Source organism: Primulina tabacum, chromosome 8, assembly GCF_025594145.1.
Source record: "Primulina tabacum isolate GXHZ01 chromosome 8, ASM2559414v2, whole genome shotgun sequence".
NCBI lineage: Eukaryota > Viridiplantae > Streptophyta > Magnoliopsida > Lamiales > Gesneriaceae > Primulina > Primulina tabacum.
Genome location: NC_134557.1, coordinates 6,607,846 through 6,633,684, shown reverse-complemented (window position 1 = coordinate 6,633,684; position 25,839 = coordinate 6,607,846). Strand labels below are relative to the sequence as shown.

At 34.0% G+C, this 25,839-nt stretch overlaps 1 protein-coding gene and 1 pseudogene across 1 annotated transcript; both read left to right on the top strand.

Annotated features, from left to right (window-relative positions):
- The first annotated feature begins 4,469 nt into the window (after positions 1-4,469).
- Positions 4,470-10,337, top strand: LOC142553424 (uncharacterized; annotated as a pseudogene).
- An 8,767-nt stretch (positions 10,338-19,104) lies between these two features.
- On the top strand, positions 19,105-25,700 carry LOC142553422 (auxilin-related protein 2-like). The gene is made up of 8 exons (XM_075663655.1): positions 19,105-20,030; positions 21,429-23,127; positions 23,242-23,380; positions 23,492-23,589; positions 23,715-23,780; positions 24,223-24,312; positions 24,509-24,685; positions 25,348-25,700. The coding sequence occupies exons 1-8, from the start codon at positions 19,471-19,473 to the stop codon at positions 25,384-25,386; spliced, it is 2,868 nt and encodes a 955-aa protein (XP_075519770.1). The 5' UTR covers positions 19,105-19,470; the 3' UTR covers positions 25,387-25,700.
- The last annotated feature ends 139 nt before the right edge of the window (positions 25,701-25,839 follow it).

Genomic DNA, 25,839 nt, shown 5'->3' with positions numbered 1-25,839 from the left:
TTGGCGGCAAGGATAACTCTGTACGCTCGAGTTCCAAATTTTTATAAGATCTTGAAAGTTCCAATGTACCTTAGGCTGAGCTTTCCTTTAATTCCAAATCTCATCACCCTTTTCATCGACGCCACAATACCCACTGTATGCATTACATTATATGGCCCTAAGTATTGTGACCACAAGTACATATTCAACATCATAAAAGTAACATTTTCATGCTCATGTATCTCGTGCTCATAGGCATTTCATGCTTATAAAAATGTTAAGCTATTTACAAGAAAAGTAAACCATGTCCCATAAATTTTCCTAAAATATCATGCTTTCATACTTAAAACAATTTCCGTAAATAGAAAACTTAGACCATCATGTAGTACATACAACTAACGATCCATGTAAATTATTCCTCGTATTTCCGACGGTACTTCACGCATTAAGCACACAATATCACATAGGCAGACCCAAGAGCGCACCCACACCAGCGTCCCTTCTTTCGTGACCTAGGAAATTTTTTTCCCAACCCAAGTTCGAAAAAATGCTAGTGCCCCTGTCTGTGGGTTACACAAACAAAAAATTTTCCAACCCACGTTGGTAGGCATGCGGGCTTGCCTCTAATTGTGGGTTTCATGGACTCAATTGTTGCTCGACCCATGCTCGGAGGCACGTGAGCGTAACCCTAGGCGTGGGTTGCATGGACGTGCAAACACGAACAATACAAGCCTTTTTTCTCCATCGTCTGACGAACACATGCTAAACACAATTCAAACCCATGAAATAAACCCCAAATTAACAATGAAACACACATTTGAACCCACAAATCATGCTGCTCTCAAACCTTTACAACAAAACACTAGTCGATACCGAACATATGACAGCTCGATAACATCAAATTCTAGATTGGACTGAGACTCAACATTCCTGAAGATCTGGAAAAAAAAAAAGAGAATTTATGGCCATAATGATAACAGAGAGTGGCTTAAGACTCCTAATAAGCAAGAAAATACAAAATTTCAATCCTCAGGAACCAACAACACATGATGACTCTGAAGTCATCAGTTAGTTAGAGATCAACGTACATGAGCTATCCATGAGATTTAATATGATGAGAACAAAGCTCCAGCTGCCTCTGCCTATTGAAGAACTTCATGAAGAAAATCCTTCAAATTACATGGATTTGGGGGAACAGATCAAACAATTCGATAGGGAAGAAGAAATGATGACTCGAGCTGACCAAGGAATAACATCTGATCTCTTCATCGATTAGATTCTTCAAGATGTATAGCGCCAACAACAAGGTGAACAATTCAAGGAAAACTTGGTGCTCTCGCACTTTTCAGAAGCCATTCTTGAAATTTCGTTGCTTACAACAGCCGAGATGCAACATAAATTGAACAACACGATTATTCCTGAAATATTTCCAACATCTGCCCCAGAGACTGATGCACTGATCACAATGGTCATACCACTACAATCAGCAGCAATAATGGATTCCAAATCTAATGTTGCATCCCCAACATAACAGACACGTGTCTCACCTCCTCAACAGATCGATGCAACAAATCAGACGAATGTAGCATCTTCAACTCAGATCCCATCGATTGATGAGCTAATTCGAAACATGTTTCAAATTCCGTTCATCATTACTCCGCAAAAGCTACCAGCTCGAGAAGAAGAAGAATAATAATAATAATAGATACCAACAAAACAAAACAGATCGCTGATGACCCTGAACCGCAAATACCTACATCAATTCAAACAAAACAAAAATCACCCGCACTTGAACTGACACAAACTTCTCCATCAATCTCACATCCAAATTTCTAGGATCAAGATCAAGGATATGATCCAGAATTTCCATAATTTTATGGAATGTATTTCATTCATCAATCACTGATGAATATGCGTAATGCTATCTGATACTCACGGGAAATTCAGGGTCCGATTCCAGCAAGGGTCACTAGTCCAGACGCAGGTTTTGAAATTACCTTGAGCCTGAAATCACAAAGAAGACCGTTAGGAGGGAGCCAGGAGGGTGTCCTGGCGTAGCCCCTCCGACGCTCAAGTCAGTGACTGAGGATGTATGGGGGGAGCAGCTAAGGGTGCTGCTGAAAACAATATATTGAATCCAATGAATTAACACTCAAACCTGGTATTTATAAGAGAATACATGGGCCCTTGATGGGCTTGTCTTCAATTTGGGCTAGAGATGGATGAGCCCATCCATGGGGTATCACTATCACTGAACTTAAGATACATTAGATGACATATTCTCTGGATCTTGATATTTTCAAGACAAATATTTCTGAACATATTACCGAAGTGCTCAAATTAGAATATACACTCAAGTCAGATATATGAACTTAAATATACTCAAAACAAGCATACCGTTTATCTTATCTGCCGAATTGAGAAGAAAGAAGTTGTGCTGACAGCACATATTGAAACCCTTGGAAATCAGATCTCCGTGATGGTTACATTCTTTCAAAGTGGAAAGGATGATGTCAAAAAGGAAAAAAACGAAAGAACGAGACAAATCTAAACTTTCCACCTCGTCATCTCAGCACAAAAAAGCCACATGGTGGAAGATCTGGTGGTAGTGGTCGTGGTCATCATCACAGCAGCTCAAGTAGCACAAACAGAACAAGCTACACCTCTCATAACCCATTCAAGAAAAAAGATAAATCATAATATAGAAATCTTACAAAATTTTCATGCTTTATTGTTGCGTTTTGATGATGCCAATACTAAGATATATATTCTCTCTTATTTATAATAGACAACTTAGTTTTGGCATCATAAAAAGGAGAAATATTGTTAAATAAAAATCTATATCTAAGTCTTAATGATCACAAATTATATTGATCTAACTCAAGCTTATATTAATGAAAATTATTAAACTTAAACTAAACAAGACTATAAGTAGGATGATTTGCCTACGTTGTTACCAGCTAAACTGAACAGACATATCGAGTTCTTCAACAATTTCGATCTGATAGAGTTTCTTAATCAGCACGACGCGAACCAAGTTGTTCGAACATAATAGATCAACATGAAGACCAGTCTATCAGCATTCTCTGAAGACAAACAGTCTACTGTGAGTTTATAATAAAGTTGTCAACAAGAATAAAAGAAAGAAAATATGTTGGTTACTAATTTCAACTAGTGTCCAAAGAATTTGAATGAGAGGATTCTATATTTGACAAAACAACGAGGACACGTGGCAATATCTGCATAAATGTCTGCTATCCAATACATCTGTAAGTACCATATATATTTATTGACATTAGGGACCAACATATAAATAAAGAATGCATCAAGACTGAAGATTTATGAAAAACTGCTACTGATTTATCAATCTCCATCAAGTATTCAAAACACACAACATCCCTCAAAAGCTTCATTTTTAAGTTGTTCTTGCACACACTAAGTTTCTCATCATATCGATCAAGGATCAATATTGTGCATTTTATAGTCTCACTTATTGTTTACACATGAGTGTTGTATTGTAAAAATCATTTGTAACAGTCAAAAACATTGTTTCTGAATAGATCAAGTTGAATAAAAGAGTGCTAGGAGTTTTAGCTCTTTAGGGTTGTGGAACCAAGCTGAAGTGGGTTTAAACTAGTTGTCTACTGATCAAAGTTTCTATTGGAATACTTCTGTAAGCAAAAGAAGGGAAGAAGATATAGAAGCTTAGTCTTCAAACTTCCATAAACAACTTCTTGTCTCTTTATTGACTATTATTTACTTGTGTTGTTAAGACTATCATCTGTCTGATAAGTCTGTTGATGAAAATGAGTTGTTGATTTTATATCATACTCATTAATTTGAACAGATTTCGCACTTCGAACTTGTTTCTAGTAGCTTAAATTACTCAGTCCGATTGAAAAATGATTTAAGTTGTTAACACACATTAAATTTAGCTTTATTTGTTATAGTATGTATAACAATTCATTTACATCATCTAAACTGTTATTTTATATTTTAACATAAACATTAATTTTTTTAGTAGTTCTTTAAGCAAATAGACCAAAATACCCCTTACTTTACCATTTAATAAAAATTATCATTCAACTGCATTTTATTAAATTTATAATCGAGTTAATTATCGTATCCAAGTTTATCACTATTTCAAATTCTTAATATCAAAATATTTATCTGTAATTTTGAATTTATAAAAAAGGATAATATATTTTATTTTGAATCAGATTTAATAATTAAATTTTCTAAAACAATTGATTAGACTAGAAAATCTACATACATAAAATCCAGAAAAATACATTTTTTCGTTCCTTTATTATAATACATGTAAATATGACCAATTTAATTAGTATGACAAAAAAAATATCTGAAGCAAAAGGTGTTAAATGAAAAATAGTTGAAAATTCGGGGAGAAATTGAAGTCGATTTCGAAATATAAGGACCTTAACGAAATTTAAAGCTTTTACACCAGTTCCATCAGATAATATCTTCATTCGGTCCCCGAATATTTGTATGTTATTTGTTAATCCAGATAATCTCATCTATTCACGTTTCTCGCGCGTACCAGAATAATCGTTATCGAATCCGATTTGGGAACATAATTGATTTGAATCGAATCGAAATTCTGATTTCTTGGTTGTTGATTTGGAATTTTCATGGCCGCTAGTGCTAGCCCTTCAGGGGGTCAGAGTGACCATAATAATGGGAATATCAACAACGGGAATTGCAGCGGTGGAGGTAAGGAGAATGCAAATGGTGATGCCGTCAAGAGTAACGGCGGAGGTCTTTCGGTGGCGGAGAACTCTGCGGCGGGACCAGCTCGGGCCACCCTCCGCCACAATCCTGGCATATCTCTCGATTGGACCCCCGAAGAACAGTCTACCCTCGAAGATTTACTTGTGAAGTTAGGTTCTTCCTGATTCTTTATTTCTCCGTGGCTATTATGTCTCTCATACCTCTGTATGTTTTGATTGCTGTTTGTTTCTCAACATGATTACGGGATTGTTTGGATGCGTTTTTTACGCTACGGCTCAAATTTCCTTCAATTTCGGTGTTCGTCCGGTTATGGAAATTATTGTAATGAAATATTGACCATGCATTGGGTTCTTATCGGATGTGTGTGTGTGGGCTAAAGAGATATCATCCACTTCAATCAATTATTTAATTTCATTGCTCAGATGTTGATCTTCCACTGGCTTGGGTTCCAACGTTTTGTAACCTCTATGTATTCAGGACTGTACTCTGAGCACAGTTTTTTTTATACTATCCGTTTGGTCCAAGTGACCAAGTCAATTTCAGCACTAACTCAGAGCCGCCTAATCCATTATTTGATTCATCCATAAACCCATAAAATTTAGATTAGAAATGGATGCAAGTGCAAATTTGACTTCGTTTGGTTGGAAAAGCTACCATATGACGATTGAAATGGCAGAAAATGCGCTTGCCTACCTGTGACCAGCAGTAATATCTTGGTCACAATATCTTTTGTTGCATTGGCTCGATGTTAATGTCATTTCTATCATCGCTCTTTTCCAGATATGCCTCAGAAACCATATTAGTTCGATATGCTAAAATTGCCCAGGCATTACAAGAGAAGACAGTTCGCGATGTTGCGTTACGTTGCAGATGGATGAACGTGAGCTCTTTTTCCCATTTTTTTGGTTCTTTTAATTTGCTTCTTTTGATCTGTTATTGTGATATTCCACAATCAGATTATCTGACACTAAAAGTTCGGCATAGTAGGATTCTTTTTCTGCCGAGTTGGTTTTCAAGACATCATATAAATCAAAATTTATTATTAGTCTTGAGCCATGCTGGCTAGCTAAATCTTTTCACTTCATATTTATCCCTAGAGAGAAGAAAAAATAGAGTAAGCCCTTGTAGGATATGGTGTCACAGACAAGATTTCTTGAATCTAAGAAGTTCAATTGTTGTATATTTTATTCAAAAGATCACTATCCATGCAAGAAATCATACAAAGATGAGTCTGATGCTCCTGTCTCTTTATTATACTAACAGTTAATTTTAAAGTGTCTTGGTGCATTATTCTAGAACCTATCATAGTATGGGTGAATGGACCAAAAAAAGTAGTTCCATATTTTCTCTCATTAATTCACTAGACGTTTTTATTGGTATATTTTGTTCAATTATGAGGCTGCACTTGCACATGGTGATAAAATTTGATGCAGTTTGTTGCATAAGATATATTCTGTGGGGTGCAGCAGAGTTGCGGTTGTGTTAAGAAGTTGCACCATCTGACTCTAAGTTTTCTATGTAGTTTGATTGTTAAGATGGTTAATAACACATTTCCTTGAATGTTTGGGAGGGTTATAAAATCCTGAAATTCGATTAGAGGTGTCAAAGATCGATTTAACCCCCAGGAGAACAAAACTAGTTTGAAATCTTAAATCTGAAGAGCCTGCATGCTTAATTGTCCATTTTCCCCCTTGTATAAGTGGGTGAATTATAATACTAAATCCCAACTGTGTTTGATGAGATGTATTCGATCTGTTGTAGAATTAAAAAATCTATTTGGATTTGTTTCGATTATGATTAGTGGTGGACTGTGGGAAGAAGAGCGTGAGCAAAAGGGATAGTCGTGACAAACTGATATTTGTTTTCAGCTATTTCCGGAAATACTGATGTCAATGTTTCAATGTTTGGCAGAAAAAGGAAAACGGAAAGAGAAGGAAAGATGATCAAAATTCTTCAAAGAAAAATAAAGACAAAAAGGTATATTCGTTGTTTCATGCTGTCCTTTTTCATCACCTGTCTATTTAACTACACAATAAATGATTGCCTCTCTGTTCAACATCTTCATAATACATTTTTCATCTAAGAATGGGATTGAAAATTAGTATGACTCTCATCGTAATTCTCGCATGAAAAGATTGAGCAGAGCAAATGATAATCCCAGGCAGGAATCACTTTATGCATCTACCACCAAGAGTTGTTTCTCTAATGGAAAGTTTTCATGATAATTTCATTTCGAATTGTGATTACTTTCCCATAGCACTGTTTGGCTTGACTGTAAATGATTGTTATGGACATGTTCATTTCCTATTTACTAAATCATACGAGTTTTATGTGTATCCCTCCGAATAATTACAAAATTTTATGATTATTTTCATTGGACATTAGCATCTATCATAATGAATAACATTATTTGCACTGGTCTTAGAATTATGGTATCCTAGTTAGAAGGTTTCCTCATTTATAAAAGTTTGAAAAACAGATTATAAATGGTTTAATGGTGTCTGTGTTCTACTTCTCAGGTTGAACTATCAAATAAGAGAGGTGCAAATAATTAGTTTTGAAAAAGTACGGTGTTGTTTTGTTGTTCATTTTCATTTCCCCTGTTTTACGTGGAATAAAAATACTATATTTTAGACATATATACCGGTTTTAAGAAATTGATATGCCTAGAATTCAAAAGAATTATATTCACCTCATTTTATATCCTATCCAAATCATTTTTCTCAGGAAAAGACTACAGATTCGTTGCCAAAATCTTCTCAAGTTCCAAATCGCTCCAATGATCCTCCGTATGTTTCTTCAATGATGTCGATGGACAGCGATGATGGAATCTCATACAAGAGTCAGTTCATACTCTTGCCTTTCACTCTAGAAAGAAAGTGAATTTTTTTGTGCCACATGCTTATTGCCTTTTTCTCTGTGGAGCCTTATATGATAATGCATTCTCCGCCAATTTCTATTTTGTCTGGCTATCTGCCTGAAATCATGTGTCATGCTTATTGCCTTTTTCTCCATGGAGCCTTATATGTTAATGCATCCTTCGCCAATTTCTATTTTGTTGTCTGCCTGAAATCATGTGTCTCAGTGCTCGCATTCTCTCAGTTTATAATAGTTTGCAGCTATACTGCACATGGAAGATGATGCATATAAATCAACATAAGTAATGACATCTGCTGGATAATTACCTTTTTTGTATTATGACTTGATGGAAAAGGGTAACTATAAAAACTGTATCTTCAAAGTGTTATGGTGTATATGGATATTGCTTGTGACATCTCAACTCTCATAATCCAACTGGCATCAAATATACAATCTCGTGTTCAGAGAAAAAAATGAGTCTCTCTAAAATGAAATTTCAAACGCCAAGTGGATCTCATTGTACTTCATATCCTCAATTACAGTTCAATTCCAACTCATCTCTGTTGCTAGAATTTCCTGATAGTTCATCGGATAGTTTTTAGATGATTATAATCACTTAAGATACCATTATGATGAAGTAGACTGTTGAAACTACTGAAGTATGCGCTTTTCTATAGAGCTGATTGATCAAATGACAGTTTATTTATATCATCTAGAGGGTTTGTTGTTTTATTTTTTCTTTTTAGAACTTCAAATTTGTGTTTTCAGTGATTGGCGGTACCACTGGACAACTTCTTGAGCAAAATGCTCAGGGCCTTGGATCAAATTTCTTCCAACTTTGCTGCTTTCAAGGTACTTGAAGCTTCATATACTTATTTTTTTAAATGCAAGGGTCTAAAAGTTGGTAACGATTTGATAGTTTCATGTGTATTTTGATGAATGATATCCACAATGAGAACAGCATTTCTTTCACTAATAGTGATTTTAGCTGTAAACAACTGTGCATACTAATGGAAGGTTAAACTCACCATGGCAATTTACTTGGTTTATTTGGTTATGGAATATTATGATGCTGGATCCTTAGATGTTGCAATACCCAATGTTATGTTGTTGAATGCTATCACATGGTGGATTCCAAATGGCCAAAAAATCTTTTTACTATTGGGGCCTATTTGTTAGGGCTTCTGTATTAGAAGAACTTATGAATAAATCAAAATGTTCAAGTGGTTTTTGTTCCTAGTAGAGTGTGCTTAAAAACTGCTGAAACATAGATATGAGTTGGAAAAGCATGGAGGAGGCAGCTTCTGTCTCCGGAGCTAGTTTTTTAAAATACTATAAAGTAAGAGCTACCATATGAGCTGTTTGCAGACCAAACACAAGTATTTTTTGCTTTTGAGTAAAGAAGCCCTTCGTTTAAGTGTTTGCAAATAGGTTCTTAATAAATAGTAAACGTTTCCTGCTTTGCAAGACTGTTGTGGTGTCTTGGAAGGCTTAATTTTGGTAAATTTTTGTCGGAACAGATCCAATAACAGGAAATCGAGTAAGGATGTTTTTTAAATGCCCGACTAAATATATTGCAGAGATTATGCTGTAATAATAATCATGAATTTGTCGAAATTTTCCATGTTAGTTCTATATGTTACTGATTTCTGGTTTCAGTTAAAATTTAGCTGTAGGCATTCCTCAGCCATTGTCTTAGGTTTTCCATTGGACAGCATGGAACTATGCTTCATCCCTAGATATGATTAATGGTGTTTGACATTTTTTTTGTTCTTTTCTGCATGCAGTTTCATGACAACATCAATCTCTTCTGTCAAGCTCGAAATAATATCCTTTCTATCTTAAATGAGTACGTCCTGGACTTCCTACCTATATGTCGATTTAGCTTTTCATTCATTTTGAATTATGCGGGATCATTTGCACAGAATTGCATGCATATATGGACTTTTCTGATGTTTACTGCCTATTTTCCTCATTATCAACTGCATCTTTTTGCCGTATTCTTTGTATACTCTTTTTTATTTAATGAATCTTGAATGCACTGCCTTGATAAATAACCATCATTTGATTTCTCCTTGTATTTATTTGTCTTTGGTAGTGATTTGTTCTTGATTCCAATCTATCATCTGTATTTTTTAAATCCTGCCAGAATAATTCAGAAGAATGCGGCTTCTCTTATACATGCTTTTGACATACACATTCAATGTAACTGCTAAGATCGTTGTTAGTATTGAATCCATAATATTCTAAAAAACCTTGTATGAATTGTGTATTACAGCTGTAGTGACATGCCAGAAGTAATGAAGCAGATGCCGCCACTTCCTGTAAAGCTGAATGAAGATCTGGCTAACACCATTCTTCCTCTAACTACCCTACCAAATTAATCTCGAGGTCCTTGTTAGCTTGCTTCAAGTACGATAATTCTGCCTCTTTCGAGTTTGGCCTCTGAAATATATCTACTGCAAATAAGTTGGCTAAGGTCCACTCAAGTCCAGTTGAAATTTTCATTAAAGTCGTTTCTTCATTATTTTTAGTTCAGTTGTTAGCCTCTTGTTTTCTCCCTTTTTTTTCTTCCAGTTGCTTCAGTTCTCCAAGGAACTAGCTTTTGTAGCAACCAATTGCATTCAGTAGCGTAGAATTGATTTTTAGTTTTTGTAAACTTATTTAGGGTAAGTCCTTGAATGGTTTTGGAAGTGCTGTCGAGGAAATAACTTTTGTTCTTCTAAATCTACTGTTAATAATTGTTAGGTAGGTCAACGCACGTTTTGTAGCCCTTGCTGCCACTATTATTATACAAAAACAAGAATTGATATGGTTTGTGACTGTGTACATGAAGAGAGGCGATATATGTATTGGCCTGGAATTTGGGATTACAAAACTTCAAATGACAGGATATTGGAGAGTCCAATCGTTGTGTAAAGTCACGTTACGCTATTCAACTTCTTCATTTTCCTACCTTATCGAATTTACAAAGACAAAATTTAGTGTTAGTAAATAGTTGCGTAGCCATAAATTTTCTCGATTTGAACAAAATTTGGATCTGTCATGGGTGAAATTTCACGAATCGTAGCCATCTCCGTTTGCTGGCATTGAAATTTCATCAATTGTCTAACGTGTATTCGGGTACATTTCAGTATGTGCATGCATCGTCAAACGTATGGAGCTTTGTGCTATCGGCACCGAATCCAAACTCATACGTCGTGATGGGATTCTCACCCGACGGGCAAATGGTGGGCTCGGGTTGGTTGGGTCAGAGCCGATATCACACTTAATATGAAAAAGTACTGTCTTGGGGGTAATCTACATCTTGGGGACAATCCTCAAACTCGTCGATTTAAGGGGTGCAAAATCAAATTTTACATGGCTTTTCAAGTGATCTCCGACAAGCCCACCACGCTTCTACTTTACTCGGTCGGACCGCAGGGGCGGTTGCCCGCCTCATCCAAGTACGCACTCGTCGAGCATCAAGCTAGGATTTCCACTTCCTTGAACTACGCTACCGGTAAAATATTATTCATGCCAAAGTAAATGTGGGATACTAAATTGTGATCTAAAAGGGGCTACATGTTAAAATACAGCTAGTGCATAGAGCATATGCCAAGTTCATATTTTTGTAAATTTAAATTTATTTAGAGTTTTTTCTTCTGGATTAATATATTGTGCTAATGATAATTAGAATTTGGAATAGTTGGAAGAGAAGGTAAGAAGTTTTGGAGTTATCTATTTTTATTTTACTTTTTAATTATTAAATTTAATGAAAAAATAGTAAAAAAAAATTAGGCATCCATTAAATTTATAAAATATAATTTTTCTCGGGTTTCACATCTATATGTGTGTGTGCAGGGTTTTTGCCAAAAATAGTAATTTCCCGCCAAAATGTTATTTCTAAAACAAGAAAGATATATCATGAATATTGAAATATGTGTACTGCAACAAATGATAATTTCATTTATTGTTTGCATTGATTATATCAATTAATTTAGTTCAAATTTGAATTTAATTCATTTTTATATTAATTCAAATATAATTTATGCATTATATGTCTTTTATTATTATTTTTATTCAAAATGAAACTAAACTCTATTAAAAACATAAACTACATTAAAACTTTTGCATTGATTATATCAATCAATTTAATTTGTGATATGATTTGAAAAAGGTATTTTTCATTAGTTTTATTAAATTTGATTTAAAAATATTTATTTATCACATGTTAAAAAATAATAATATATATAGTTTCTCAGAAATTAAAGAATTAAATATGTATTTAAGTTGGTGGTCGACATTAATATTTTAAAAACGATAAGAACCATGTCATTGCCTTAGGGTAACACAATTAATCGACATACATTTATATTTAAGAAATTTTTTCAAAATTAACGAAAAATAGTTTCTAATTTTTATTTTTTTTTATAATTATATTATTTTTTTACAATTTAAATATCTATTATTTTTTATAATAATTAACTTTTTAATAATATCATCCCGTACATCGCACGGAGTTAAATACTAGTATTATAATATAGTAAGGCACCGTTTGGTTTGTGTGATAAGATAAGTAAATGATATATAAATAAAAAGTAAGGATAAACAATACATTATGATAAATTATATGATGTTTGACATGATTTTAAATTGTTTGATTATTTTTGTTAATTATTTACTAAAATGTCCTCATCATATATTAATTAGTAATATATTCGTAAAATGGTTGAATAAATAAATAAAATTTTTAGAATTAATTAATTTAAAAATTATAAATAAAATTAAAATATTATATTAGTTATTAAATTTTCATTAATTACAATTTTCGAAAAAAACTAAAAAATCATAATAACATAAATATACATTTATTGTGATAATTAAAATATTAATATAAATTTGAATATTAAATAATAGTTAATAACAATTATAATATTATGGTTAAAAATAATATAATAATAAAAATATGATCAATAATAATCAAACATCATCCATTCTCTCCCAAATGATTATATAATCACCAACAAGAGGATAATAATGCATACAATGCGGGCTGGGTGCGGACTGAACGAGCCTATCACAATCTTAATCATGCACACCGAACACATGATAAGTGAATGATTAAAAATCAATCACCCCTTGTCGCACACCAAAAAAAAATTGATTGATGATAATTGATTGATTCTTTGTTGGAAAAAATGTTTAGTAGGAGTAGGCATGGATGGCTTCATCGTGGTGGATGGTCACATAAGCGTGAATCCATTGTCAATAAATTAAATATGTGCATACTGACATCATTTGACTAAAAAAAAGAGAGGGTAATTTTTAAAATTCTTAAAATATTGCACGATAATGATATTTTCAAGTATATTTGAGTATTCAAATATATTTTAAAAGGTTAAAAAATTAAACAAAATTATTGCTAAGATGTCCTTGGAAGAGTGGTTCAATAATTTGGTTTAGTGGGGGTAGTTGGTTAAGCAATCTAAAGTATATAAAGTTATATTTAATTTGACTTCAATTAAAGGCAATGCTGTTAGTGTATAATTGGAGAATAGAGGAGAAACTAACCATATTGCCAGTACACATGTTTAATGAATCTTGTTTCCAAACTTAACTTATGAAGTTACATTTCAACATACTAATAAATTGTGATTTTATTTTTAGATAATAAGTTGTTCTACCGAGTTTTTTATTTGTGAGTTGGTTACCGATCTATATCTGTACGATGAGTCAATCTGATCTATAACGTATCATAAGAAGTAATATTTTTATCATAAAACTAATATTTTTTTATGAATCGGGTCGAGTCGAATATCTGTTTCATAAAATTAATCAGTGAGACAGTTTAATAAGAATTTTTGTGTTTGTTTATTTATGTTATAAGTATGATAAAGCTCAAGTATAAATTACTATTCCTCCTGTTCTTTTATTTTTTATTGTTTTTGAACATTTTATGTTGTTGCGGAGCACCTTTACTTAATAAAAAATGATAAATCAATCAATTAATTATGCAAATAACCCGCCTAAAAGTTGATTAGGTGACTAAATAATTCTTATTTTTAAGATATATTGTGGGTTGTTCATTCATTTTTTTAACAAAAAAATCTATACAATTTACCAAATATTCAACGGAAATATTAGGTTAGAGGATAAAAAAGTTTGAGGGATCAAAATATAGCACTAAAATAGGGGGTAATTAATATGTAATGTATTTAATATTAAACAAAACTTAGCTCGAAAAAAATGTCACGTTTTGCATTTGTGGCCCTAGTAGAAGTTGATCTCGTTTAATTAACATCAACAGGTGCTCCAGATATTAGAGTACGTCTCTTGTGAGACGATCTCACGAATCTTTATCTGTGAGACGAATCAACTCTACCGATATTCACAATAAAAAGTAATACTCTTAGCATAAAAGTAATATTTTTTCATGGATAACCCAAATAAGATATATGTCTCACAAAATACGATCCGTGAGACAGTCTCACACAAATTTTTGTCTATATATTATTATAAAAATAAAATTTAGTACAAGTTGTGGTCTAGTCAAGTACTCTAATATAGTTTTTTTAATTATGAAATTTAGGAAATTCTTTTTTTATCACATATTATCTACTAATTGATATATCATAGCTTAGACTTTGTATCATGGTTCAACTATAAAATATTGAACAAATTTATGGACTTGATATGGGTTAAAACGAGGTGTGGATTTAAAATGTCGAATCAGGAATTTGCACAAGTTTTTTTTATCATCATTATTAATATTTAATTATCTTGAACATGCATAATATGATATCGATCATAATTAATAATACATCTACGATTCGAAATACTGTTCTAATTCTATTTATGAGATGAAGTTAATGATATTTTTCCCACATCTAACCATTTTATATTCATTAACATATTTTTGCTAGTCTTCTTTTTAAAATTTAATTTTTTAAAGTAAAATCAGTGTGAAAGAATCTAAAAGTTGAGAAATCTCTCATGGCGACCGAGCTCTTAGCTATGGCCTCGCCCCAAGTTGGCTCGCTACTGGCTTAGAGAGGGCATGTCAATTATCTAAGGCTTTGCCTAGTGATCCCTAAACGCGTGGTCCCCTACTCCTTATTTCATGTATGTGTGGTCTCATTTTTTCTATAAATATTAAGTTTGAGAATTTCAGTACTCATTTATATTGATATTTTGGCAGTGCTCTCAGCTGTCTTCTTAAATATATTTGGTCTCTGGTTTGAGCATCATCAGGAAAACCTCTCGACCCTTTTCTTATACTCTATTGATGGTTTCAAGTCAAGCTCACTTCGAAATTGATATCGTCTATCGGGTCAATTTCACATTATTAAGACAATGATCATCTAATTTAATCAATATCAAATTATTATTATCACATTGATATCAAATTTATAGTTTGATAAGAAAAGGCAATCATATCATTCACATAATAATTAAAAAACTCTTAAGAAAATTATGGGTTTTGTTAGCAAATCTGTACTATTTTATTAAGTTTGAGACACTTAGAGTAATTAACTTTGGTGTCATGGTTTGTTTTAATAATTATATATATTAATAAAATGTTAGAATTTTAATACAAGTTATATGGAGTTCAGCGGATAGAGTTAGTGTTTTATGGGGTTTATGTTATATGTTCAATTTTTACTGAGGTTTTTTATTCTTTTATATTTCAATTTATTTTTTTAATTTATATATCAAAATTACAGTGTAGTCCATCATTATTTCTTATAATTATATTTTGATCCTCATTTAAATATAAATCAAACGAATTATAAAAAAATATTATACAAACACGCAACGCGTACGTCGGTACACTAGTGTGAGATAAGTGGCCGATCTAATGAAATATTAACAGTGTGTTTGGCAACCAGGATTTGAGAGGATTTCATGGGATTTGGATTTCAAAATCCTATTTTTACTGTTTGGCAAAGTGATTCAAAAAAAGTATTCGGATTTGTTTAAAATTTCATGGGATTTCAATGATTATATCCAAATCCTATCAAATTTGATAAGATTTGTTGGGATTTGGATTTTAAAAACATACAATTACTTTTTTATCCAACATATCATTCTCATCAACAAATAATTCTCATAGTCAACTTTCTCCACCAAAAATTTCCTACATAGTTAAACTTTTTTTTTCCTTTTAAATTTTTTTTGAAGTTGAAAGATTTCGTTTAAATTTTATAAATTTCGTGTGTTATTTACTGATTAATATAATAAAAATTATAGTAATTACCAAAGTCTCTTTTTACGTTTAATAATTAATTTTATGTTAAAGTTTGAAGTTGTTTGATGATTTTTTAATTATTATTTTATGTGCACTATGATTAATAAATAATAATTAATTTTTGAATTTACAAACACAAATAATATAGAAGAATTATTAATTTTTATACTTCTCTTAGTTATTTTTGTTTATATGATTTCTAAGGGTAGTTTAGTAAAATTTTACAATTTCAAATTCGAATCCTTTTTTCTCCAGACAAGAAATAAATTTGTAAATATTTTTTTTTAAATTTTAAACAATACTCCAATTTTCGAATCCAATTCTAAATCCAATTCAAATTCCAAATCGATAATGCTGATGACCAAACACACTGTAAATTTAAACGAGGAAAATAAAAATAAAGTTGGAATCCATCATGGAGAAGAGAGAAGGGCCAATTTAAAAAATAGGAGTGAGACAGAAAGTATTTAAAAAATAAAGACTCTGACTTTTTTTTTAAGAAACAAGGAGTTGACTCCTGATTATTATATTAACCGTAATTAAACTTTTAACTTAATCAATTAATTGTCCTCTTCTTTTTCTTTTCAGTCGACACACGTATTCTCCAATTAAAATTCACAAAAAAATTGATCGATCAAAATTAAGTTAGTCGACCAAGAAGACATTTCTTGGTCGACCAAGAAGAAATTTCATCTTGGTGTTGGTCGACCAAGAAGAAATTTCTTCTTGGTGGACCAACATTTTGGTGGACCAATATTTTGTTGGTGTCCACCAAGAAGAAATTTCTTCTTGGTCGACCAACAAAATTTTGGGTCGACCAAGAATTCTTCTTGGTTGACCAATAAAATTTTGGGTCGACCAAAGGACTGGAATTTTGGGTCTACTCTAAAGGCTGAAACTTTGGGTCGACCCAAGTTGATACATAAATGTTACTTTGTCGACCCAAGTTAAATATGTATTTCATATGTTAAATCATGTAATATTATGTAATGAAATTGTGATTCATATGTTAAAACATGTAATATAGTTGTGAAATTATGATCCATATATTAAAAAATATAATTGTGATTTTTATGTTAAAACATGTAATTCAATTGAAATTGTGATTCATATGTTAAAACATGTAACATAGTTGTGAAATTGTGATTTATATGTCAAAACATGTAACATAATAAGTTAAAACATATAACATTATAGAACATACTTGTGATTATGTAATTGTGATTTATATATTCAAAGATGTAACATAATTGTGAAATTGTGATTCGTATGTTAAAACATGTAATCATACTTGTGAAAATTGTGATTCATACTGTGCAAACATGTAATCATGTATGTTAAAACATGTAACATTATAAAACATACATGTGAAATTATGTGATTTATATGTCAAAACCATAACATAATAAGTTAAAACATATAACATTATAGAACATACTTTTGATCATGTAATTGTGATTTATATATTCAAAGATGTAACATAATTGTGAAATTGTGATTCATATGTTAAAACATGTAACATACTTGTGAAATTGTGATTCATATGTCAAAACATGTAACATGGTATGTTAAAACATGTAACATTATAAAACATACATGTGAAATTATGTGATTTATATGTCAAAACATGTAACATAATAAGTTAAAATATATAATATTATAGAACATACTTGTGATTATGTAATTGTGATTTATATATTCAAACATGTAACATAATTGTGAAATTGTGATTAATATGTTAAAACAACATGTAACATAGTTGGTTGTGAAATTGTGATTCATATGTTAAAACATGTAGCATAGTTGTGAAATTGTGATTCATATATTAAAACATATAACATAATTGTGAAATTATGATTCGTATGTTAAAACATATAACATAATCGTGAAATTGTGATTCATATGTTAAAATATGTAACATAGGTATGAAATTGTGATTCATACGTTAAAACATATAACATAATTGTGAAATTGTGGCTCATATGTCAAAACACATGTACATAGTTGTGAAATTGTGACTCATATGTCATAACATGTAACATTATAGAACATACTTGTGAAATTATGTGATTCATATGTTAAAAACATGCAACATTGGTCAAAATTATGTAATTATCCGTCAAAATTAAGTAATCATCGGTCCTATTTTTCAAATATATGGATTCATATGTTAGAAAAATGGTCGACCCAAAAGCAACCTTGATCGACCCAAAATCAACGTGGGTCGACCCAGAGATCAACATGATCGACTCAAATATCAACAAGGTCGACCTAGAAATAACCTGGTCGACCCAAAATCACCATACAAAAACAAGCACTGGATTAATCTAAGCTGCCAAACAAAAATTTTGGTCGACCAAACTTTGATCTACTTATTTTGGGTAGACCAAAGCTTGGTCGACCAAAAGCTTGCTTTGGTCTACCATTTTGGGTAGACCATAATTTACCCAAAATGGGTAGACCATAAAATTATGGTCTACAGACCAAAGCTCTTGGTCGACCAATTATGGTCTACCCAAAATGGATAGACCATAAAATTGTGGTCTACAGACCAAAGCTCTTGATCGACCCAAGCAAGGCTTGGTCGACCAAGCTTTGGTCTACCCATTTTGGGTAGACCATAAATTAAATGAGTATACCAAAATTTGGTCGATCAAGTCCAAAGCTTGCTTGGATCGACCAAGAGCTTTTGGTCTACTCATTTTGGGTAGACCAAAGCTTGGTCGACCAAGCCTTGTTTGGGTCGACCAAGTCCAAAGCTTGGTCAAGCAAGACCAAGAGTTGGTCGACCAAGAGCCCAAGCTCTTGATCGACCAAGTCCAAAGCTTGGTCGACCAAGCTTTGGTCAACCCAACATTTTGATCGACCAAGATCAAATTTTGGTCGACTCAAGTAAAATGTTGGGCAGATCAAAATTTTGGTCTACGATTTGTAGGTCGACTTTTCTTCTTCAAGTGAGTCGAAGAAACAAAAGTAATAAACATTAATATTATCAGATTTTTGTCAGCCATTGGTCGACCATCAACAATAGTCGACCATTGTTTTGGTCGACCACCAAAGCTTTGGTCTTTGACCAAATCAATGGTCGACCAAATAATGGTTGACCATTGTTTGGTCGATCCAAGCTTTGGTTGATTTTGGACTTTAGATAGATCAAGCGTGAGTAGACTATGTAATCAAATTTAAAAATATATTTACACTTAAAACATAAGGGCATTTAAATAAATTAACTTATGAATCTTTTTTTTTAAATACTTTATGATCCACCCTCTTTTCCCTTGATTTCCCAGAGAAGAACTCGGGGAACGGATGTAGTTAGAAAACCCTAATCGAAATTTGTCTCCTCTCTTTCCAAATTTCATGTAATAACAGTCACCTGTTTCCATATTTCTCCTCTGCACGCTCTGTTTGGACGCGTACAATTTCGAATTCATTTTCTCATAGCATAATCCATGTCCCAGGTTGTAGAATTTTCGTTGATTTCTAGTGATCGGGCGGGTGTAATCGAGTTCAAATTGACTTATCTGAACTAATTTTTTTCCCTATTCCTTTGAAATTTTGGATCCGGCTATTATCTACGGTTGCGTTGCTTGCTGAGGCTATATTTGTCTTAGATCTACCGTTGCTGGTGCAGTGTTGGTTTGATTTGACGAATGGATGACCTGGATATGCTTGCTCGAGATTTCGGGTTTGGGCCTCGAGGAAAATCAAACCCTATGAGGTCCGATTCGGCCGATCGTTCCCGTCCTGCCGCTCAATCATCCTTTGACGATCCATTGTTCGACGACGTCTTTGGGGGCCCCTCCAAGTACTCTCCCAGCTTTAAGTCAAATGCTAATAGCAACAAGCAATCGGCTATGAGTGATTTCGATCATGATTCAATTTTCAAATCTTCGGAGCAAAAGAGCAACAGTAAAAAATCGTCGTTGCCTGTGTACGATAAGCCTGTATACGATGATGACATATTTGATGGGTTGCCAGGGTTGAAGAGCAAACCTGCATCTACCACGGCGAAGTTTGGTACTGACTCTTTGGGTATAAATAAGAGCAAAAATGATCATACTGATTTTGATGATCTATTGGGGAACTTGAGGAGAAATGAAAAGGTTGGGCAGAGCAACAAAAGCAGTTATGCCAAGAAAACCTCAGCTTCACAAAGTTTTGACGATTTGTTAGATGGGTTTGGGAGCAGCAGTTCTGCTACTGGCGACAGGTACTATTTTATTTTGTAGTGCTTGCTAATGATGAACGGTTTAGTAGTTTGTTTTCTAGTTATTAATATGCTGATCTCGAATCGATAGTGTTAGTTTGGGAAATGCAGTTAAATGCTTGTCATTAGATGAATACAAAATTGTGATGAAGACTTGAAGTTAATCCAATGTTCTCTGATGTGATAGTAGGCTGTAATGTATAACATTTGTTTATGACATGACTATTGACATTTATATAAATATATTGGTACTAGTAACTTATTATGTAGAGTGATTGACAGATCTTTGGTAACGGGATTAATGATACTTCATACTTGGTTCTAATACACTTCTTGCATTACCAAAGTTATAGCATATGCAAGTAGTATATATGAACAAGTGATGAAAATCTTTTTTGGTCTCTCCTCGAAATATTTTTGCCACGTTGAAGTTGTTCATTTATAGTGAGAGTGCTAATGGCTTAAGCAACTTAGAAGTTTGACATTTGGATTCCCTGACTGCTGGCAATGCAAAGATAGATGTATTCTTATTACTTATAGTGAGTCTGAGGTCTATAATTAGAGCTTATTGAAGTAAATAGCCTCTCCCCTTCCTTTTCTTTATTTAGCATGTGTGCCCAAGTTTTCTGAGATAACTAAATTATAATCTTAATCAATTTACCTTTGTTTTTATGCATTGTCCTATAAACTTGTTATTCTACAATGTTCTAATAGTAATTTGATGGTGGTGTAGATCTCCACTAGAGATATCCATAGGAAATAAGTATTGTAAGTTGGTGGATAGATTGATGAGTATCAAGTCTGTTGATTTGTGCTGATATTTGGTTCATATTTCAGCCATGATACTATGTGCTCCTATCCTAGAGCAGTTGGTAAAAATAGAGAAAATTAAAACAGGTTGCCGCCCTATGGGTTTTGGATCTGGATTCTGGTGGACATTGAAATGGTGATATGAGCTGGAAGGAAGGAAATTAAAGAGGCTGAATTTTGAGATGTGATTCTGGGATAAAATGGTTCTCTATTGATAAGATCACTTCTGCTTTGGCAATAAACTAATTTGATGGTGTGCTAAATTGTTGTTTGTTTAGTATGTCCGAGGTTGATAGGTTTGTATGTAATGATTGTAGTTGAATATCCATCTTCATTTCGTTGCTGTTGGGTCCTAAAATTCAACTCTTCTTAACCATTTAGTTGCAACTATTTTTAATCTAAGAGTGAATACTTCTAAGTTCTCTAATTTTGTTTGGCTGTTGATATTTTGTTTTGTCTTTGAAATCTGCATTTGAAATTGTAGTGGGGAGACAACAACTCCGTACTGGCGAATCATTAGATACATTTCATTTTTTAAGTATTCACTTCAATAAAAGAACTTCCAACATTTCTGTTCCATTCTGTGAACAGACCGATACCAGAGTCTACTTGGGGATCTGTACCAGATTCAGGTTTAAAGCAAAGGCCTGATGTAGCGGATGATCCATTTGTCATTTTAGAATCAACTTCAGCTAAAGGTTCTTCATCATCCAGGTTATTTACAGATCCGCTGGAGGAAACCACTAAGTTTGAAAACTCTAGGAGTACAAGCGCTGAAGTCACATCCGGTAGTGGTAAAGCATTTGATGACTTAGATCCCCTCAATAATTTCGGAAACTCTTTACACACATATTCCACCGAAAGAGAAATTGGAGGGAAGGATGTCAGTTCTCCGAGATCAACAAAATCACAAACTGTTACAACCAGAGGGCAGAAGGGAAACACTTCTTTTGGGTATTCAGAAAGCAAGATGGAAAAGAAAGTTCCTCTTGACCACTTCCAGGAACCTCCCTTGTTTGATGTGCCAAATGCTTCAGCTGATTTCCAGAAATCTTTTGGTCATACTGCTTCATCTTCCGTATATTATGAAACAGGCACAGAGTTTGATATGTCTTATTCATCATCAGGGCAGGGACAGCAATCCGATGAAATATGGTTAACTGTATCAGAGATCCCCCTTTTCACGCAACCGACAAATGCTCCGCCTCCATCACGACCTCCTCCACCTATACCTCGACAAGCTACAAGATCAGAAACAAGTTACTTTTCTTCAAGTTCAAACAAGAAGAATGGTGATTTCTTTTCATCTCCAAGTTACCCTCAGTATTCTCAAAGTCCTAAGCTCACTCCTTCTGCTGCCCAGGGTGAAACAGTTTCACAATTTGATGAACTTGAGGATTTTGCAAAGGGTTTCCCCAGATACGGTGTTGACGAAAGCACCAATCTTCATTCCAATGATGAAGCAAATACATTCTCTGCAGCTGCTGCATCTGCAGATGCTATGAAGGATGCTATGGATAAAGCCGAGGCTAAATTTCGATATGCTAAGGAAGTACGTGAAAGAGAATACGCGAAAGGTGCAAAAAGTAAGGAATCAGTGCAGATGGAAAAAGAGGAACAAGATTGTCAGGATGGAGAACTCAGGGAAACCCAGGAGAGGGTGGACCATGAAAGGAAACAAAAGGAAGATGAAGAGAGAGAAAAGAGGAGACTTGAGAGGGAGAGGGAGATTGAAAGGGAGAAGGCAAGACAAGCTGTGGAAAGGGCTACTAGGGAAGCACGTGAACGAGCAGCAGCTGAGGCACGTGCAAGAGCAGCTTCTGAGGCTCGGCTTAAAACTGAAAGAGCAGCAGTTCAGAGGGTACAAGCTGAGGCCCGGGAAAGAGCTGCTGCAGAAGCTAAAGAGAGAGCAGAAAAGGCCGCTACAGAAGCCCGGGAAAGGGCAACCGCTGTAGAAGCTAAAGAAAGGGCTGCTGCTGCTGAAGCTAGGGAGAGAGCTGAAAGGGCTGCTGCTGAAGCTAGGGAGAGAGCTGCTACTGCAGAAGCTAGGGAAAAAGAAATAGCAAATAAAGCTGCTGCGGCAAAGGCTGAAGCCGAAGCTAAACGTCGAACTGAAAGGGCTGCTTTTGAAAGGGCTTCAGCTGAGGCTCGGGAGAGAGCTGCTGTGGATGCCCGAGAAAGGGCAGCCGCAGCTGCAAAAGCGAATCAACGGAAGAATGATAATGATCTCGATTCCTTTTTTGGCATGGGTCGAGCAAGCAGTGCACCAAGAGCACGAGAAAATTCAACCGTAAGTGCTTGTGCTGATACTGGGAGATATTTAACACCAGTTTTCTCTTAAATTCATGTGATTTTATTGTACATGATCAAGGTTTCTGTTATTAGTTTGTCCTGTTTTGTTCAGGATTCTATGTTCGATCAGCAATTTCCGTACAAGGGAGCATCTGAAGCTACAAAGAAGACATCCAGTGGCGTCTCATCCAATATTAAGAGAGCTTCATCCACTACTAATATCATCGATGATCTATCTTCTATTTTTGGAGGTATGTTGACTTTAGCATAATGTTTAGCATCAAAATGTCGTGAAACATCTGTAGTTGTTGATTTCTTGTGCTGGTCTCCGTGCTGGTCTCCGAATGATTTTTCTCTCGAAGCTGCCCCATCATCTGGAGAATTCCAAGAGATCGAAGGTGAAACTGATGAAAGACGAAGAGCTAGATGGGAGCGCGAACAACGCACTCAGGAGAGAGCGGTATGATTGTCATATCATATGACAATTTTATTTTTTTGCTGTTGTATTTAGCAGTTCCTGTTGTTTGATCTTCTACATGCGTTGTTTCATCGCAATTTTATTATCCGGGTTCCACACTTTCCCAGACCCAAGCATTGGCTGAGAAGAATAAGCGGGACATTCAAGCTCAAAGGGATCAGGAAGAAAGACATGTAAGTGCCTGGAGAATGGTCAATGCGATTTGTGGTTATGACTTTGGCTATTTATGACATTTTGTATTTTCATCGAAATTCCATTGGTTTGTGTACATAAGATGGACGTGATCTCTAATCAACCATGCACCAACTATTACTTATCACTTCATACCTTCATCCTGCACATGGCGCCGCATTGTCCTTGGCGCTTTTACATTCTGATAGCACAATGTTTCTTTTAATGCTGTCTTTTATTATGATGTTATGTTAAAAATCAGTTTTTGTTGAAATGACGAACGGCGAAATAAACTTTGTTTAACCTCAGGCTGTACATTAGTTTTGGCTCTAAGCTAGCTCAGATCTCATTTCAAGTTGAAGATGCTTCAGTCGATTTATCTGAATGCAGTTCATATGGTGACCATAATGTTATCTGTATAACCTGGGACTTTCTTGTTTACAGAGGATTGCTGAAACACTAGATATTGAAATCAAACGTTGGGCTGCTGGGAAAGAAGGAAATTTACGTGCTCTCCTGTCAACTTTGCAATATGTGCGTCAAAATTTCTTCTTTACGTACAGAATCTGACACTATCTAGTAGCAGAAGTTCAATTCCGCTTTGGTTCTGACAGATATCTGAGTATTTCTTGACTTTGAAATCGAACCTGGGTTTTAAATTTCATTTTTTTAAGAAAAAAATATTCATCCTGCCTCTTATAAAGTCGTGAACTGTTGTCTGGATGTGTAGGTGCTCTGGCCTGAATGTGGCTGGCAGCCCGTTTCATTGACAGATTTGATCATGGGTGCCTCTGTCAAAAAAGTATATCGGAAAGCTACTCTTTGCATTCATCCTGACAAGGTGCAGCAAAAAGGCGCTACTCTCCAACAGAAGTATATTGCAGAGAAGGTTTTTGATCTGCTCAAGGTAATATTTGAATATTCTTATTTTAAAAAGTTTTTCTTTTTACTTCTTCATTATGCGCACGTGCGGCGATCGAGTCTTAAGTTCAAGGATGGTGAAATATGAAATAATATGGTTTCAGCAAAGCTTTATCAATAGGCATCTGTGATATGTCAATCGGTTCTTTTATGTGTCAATAATCAGTTTTAGTTATGCAAACATTATCTCAAATCTATTTAATCTTTCCCCTGTAAATGATCCTTGAAAAATTATGATGAGTCAAAATCGAAAATCTTTTATGAAGTTGTAATAAATTTACATATGTCATTCTTTAAAATGTTAGCGTAAATTTGCATATAAAATGCATGCGAATGTCAATTTTACTTTAGTTACACATTTATGGTTATCAAATTTAATTATTTTGTCTAAATATCCGAAACTGAATACTTCGGTGTGAAATTTCAATTTGGACTAATTTGGCGGAAAAGGCGAAAGGTGATTGTTGGAGAACTGATATGTAATTAAAATTGTCAATCACATTGTCACATACATGAAGGGCTGAAAATATTATAGGCCATGAGACAACAAAAATGAAACCTTTTGTTTTTGAAATATTTCTATGCCAATTTATGAGTGCATCATCTTTGAGGGTGTCATTAATTTGAGTTTAATATGAGCCAAAATAGGAGTCCTGGAATAAGTTCAACTCAGAGGAGCTCTTCTAAATGGTGTCACAAATTCTCTATCTTTGAACTGCTGCTACCTCCCAACCATTTGATGGAAATAACCCGGACTCATCTCAAAACGTATGCGTGCTTTCAACGCACCAAGGTATTGTGCATTTTTGGTCCTTCGAAAGTGCTGATTGTAAATCGGGACCCTTGCGCCGCGATATTTTCTATTGGTTTGTACATTTGTTCGGAATGTATGTATATTGTTGTCTATGCCATTGATAAGAATGAAGCATCTTGAGCCATATAGCATTTATTCAAATATCTTGTAATACAATGTAATGATTAATTTAATTACCCTTCTCATATACCTGAGGTGATTGGTTATTTTTTGCTATGGTTTTTGTTTAGCACTTGAAATATCAAAATACAAATTGTAGGGTTATATTACTTGTTAGGTTGTGGCTCTCTTCTTTTCCTTGATTCTAATGCTTCTTGTTTAGTTCT

Excerpts from the sequence above, each read along its gene's own strand:
- LOC142553422 (XM_075663655.1), top strand. The coding sequence starts at position 19,471 with ATGGATGACCTGGATATGCTTGCTCGAGATTTCGGGTTTGGGCCTCGA. Across the intron at positions 23,590-23,714 it reads AACGCACTCAGGAGAGAGCG|ACCCAAGCATTGGCTGAGAA; the intron begins GTATGATTGTCA and ends ACACTTTCCCAG. Across the intron at positions 24,313-24,508 it reads TCCTGTCAACTTTGCAATAT|GTGCTCTGGCCTGAATGTGG; the intron begins GTGCGTCAAAAT and ends CTGGATGTGTAG.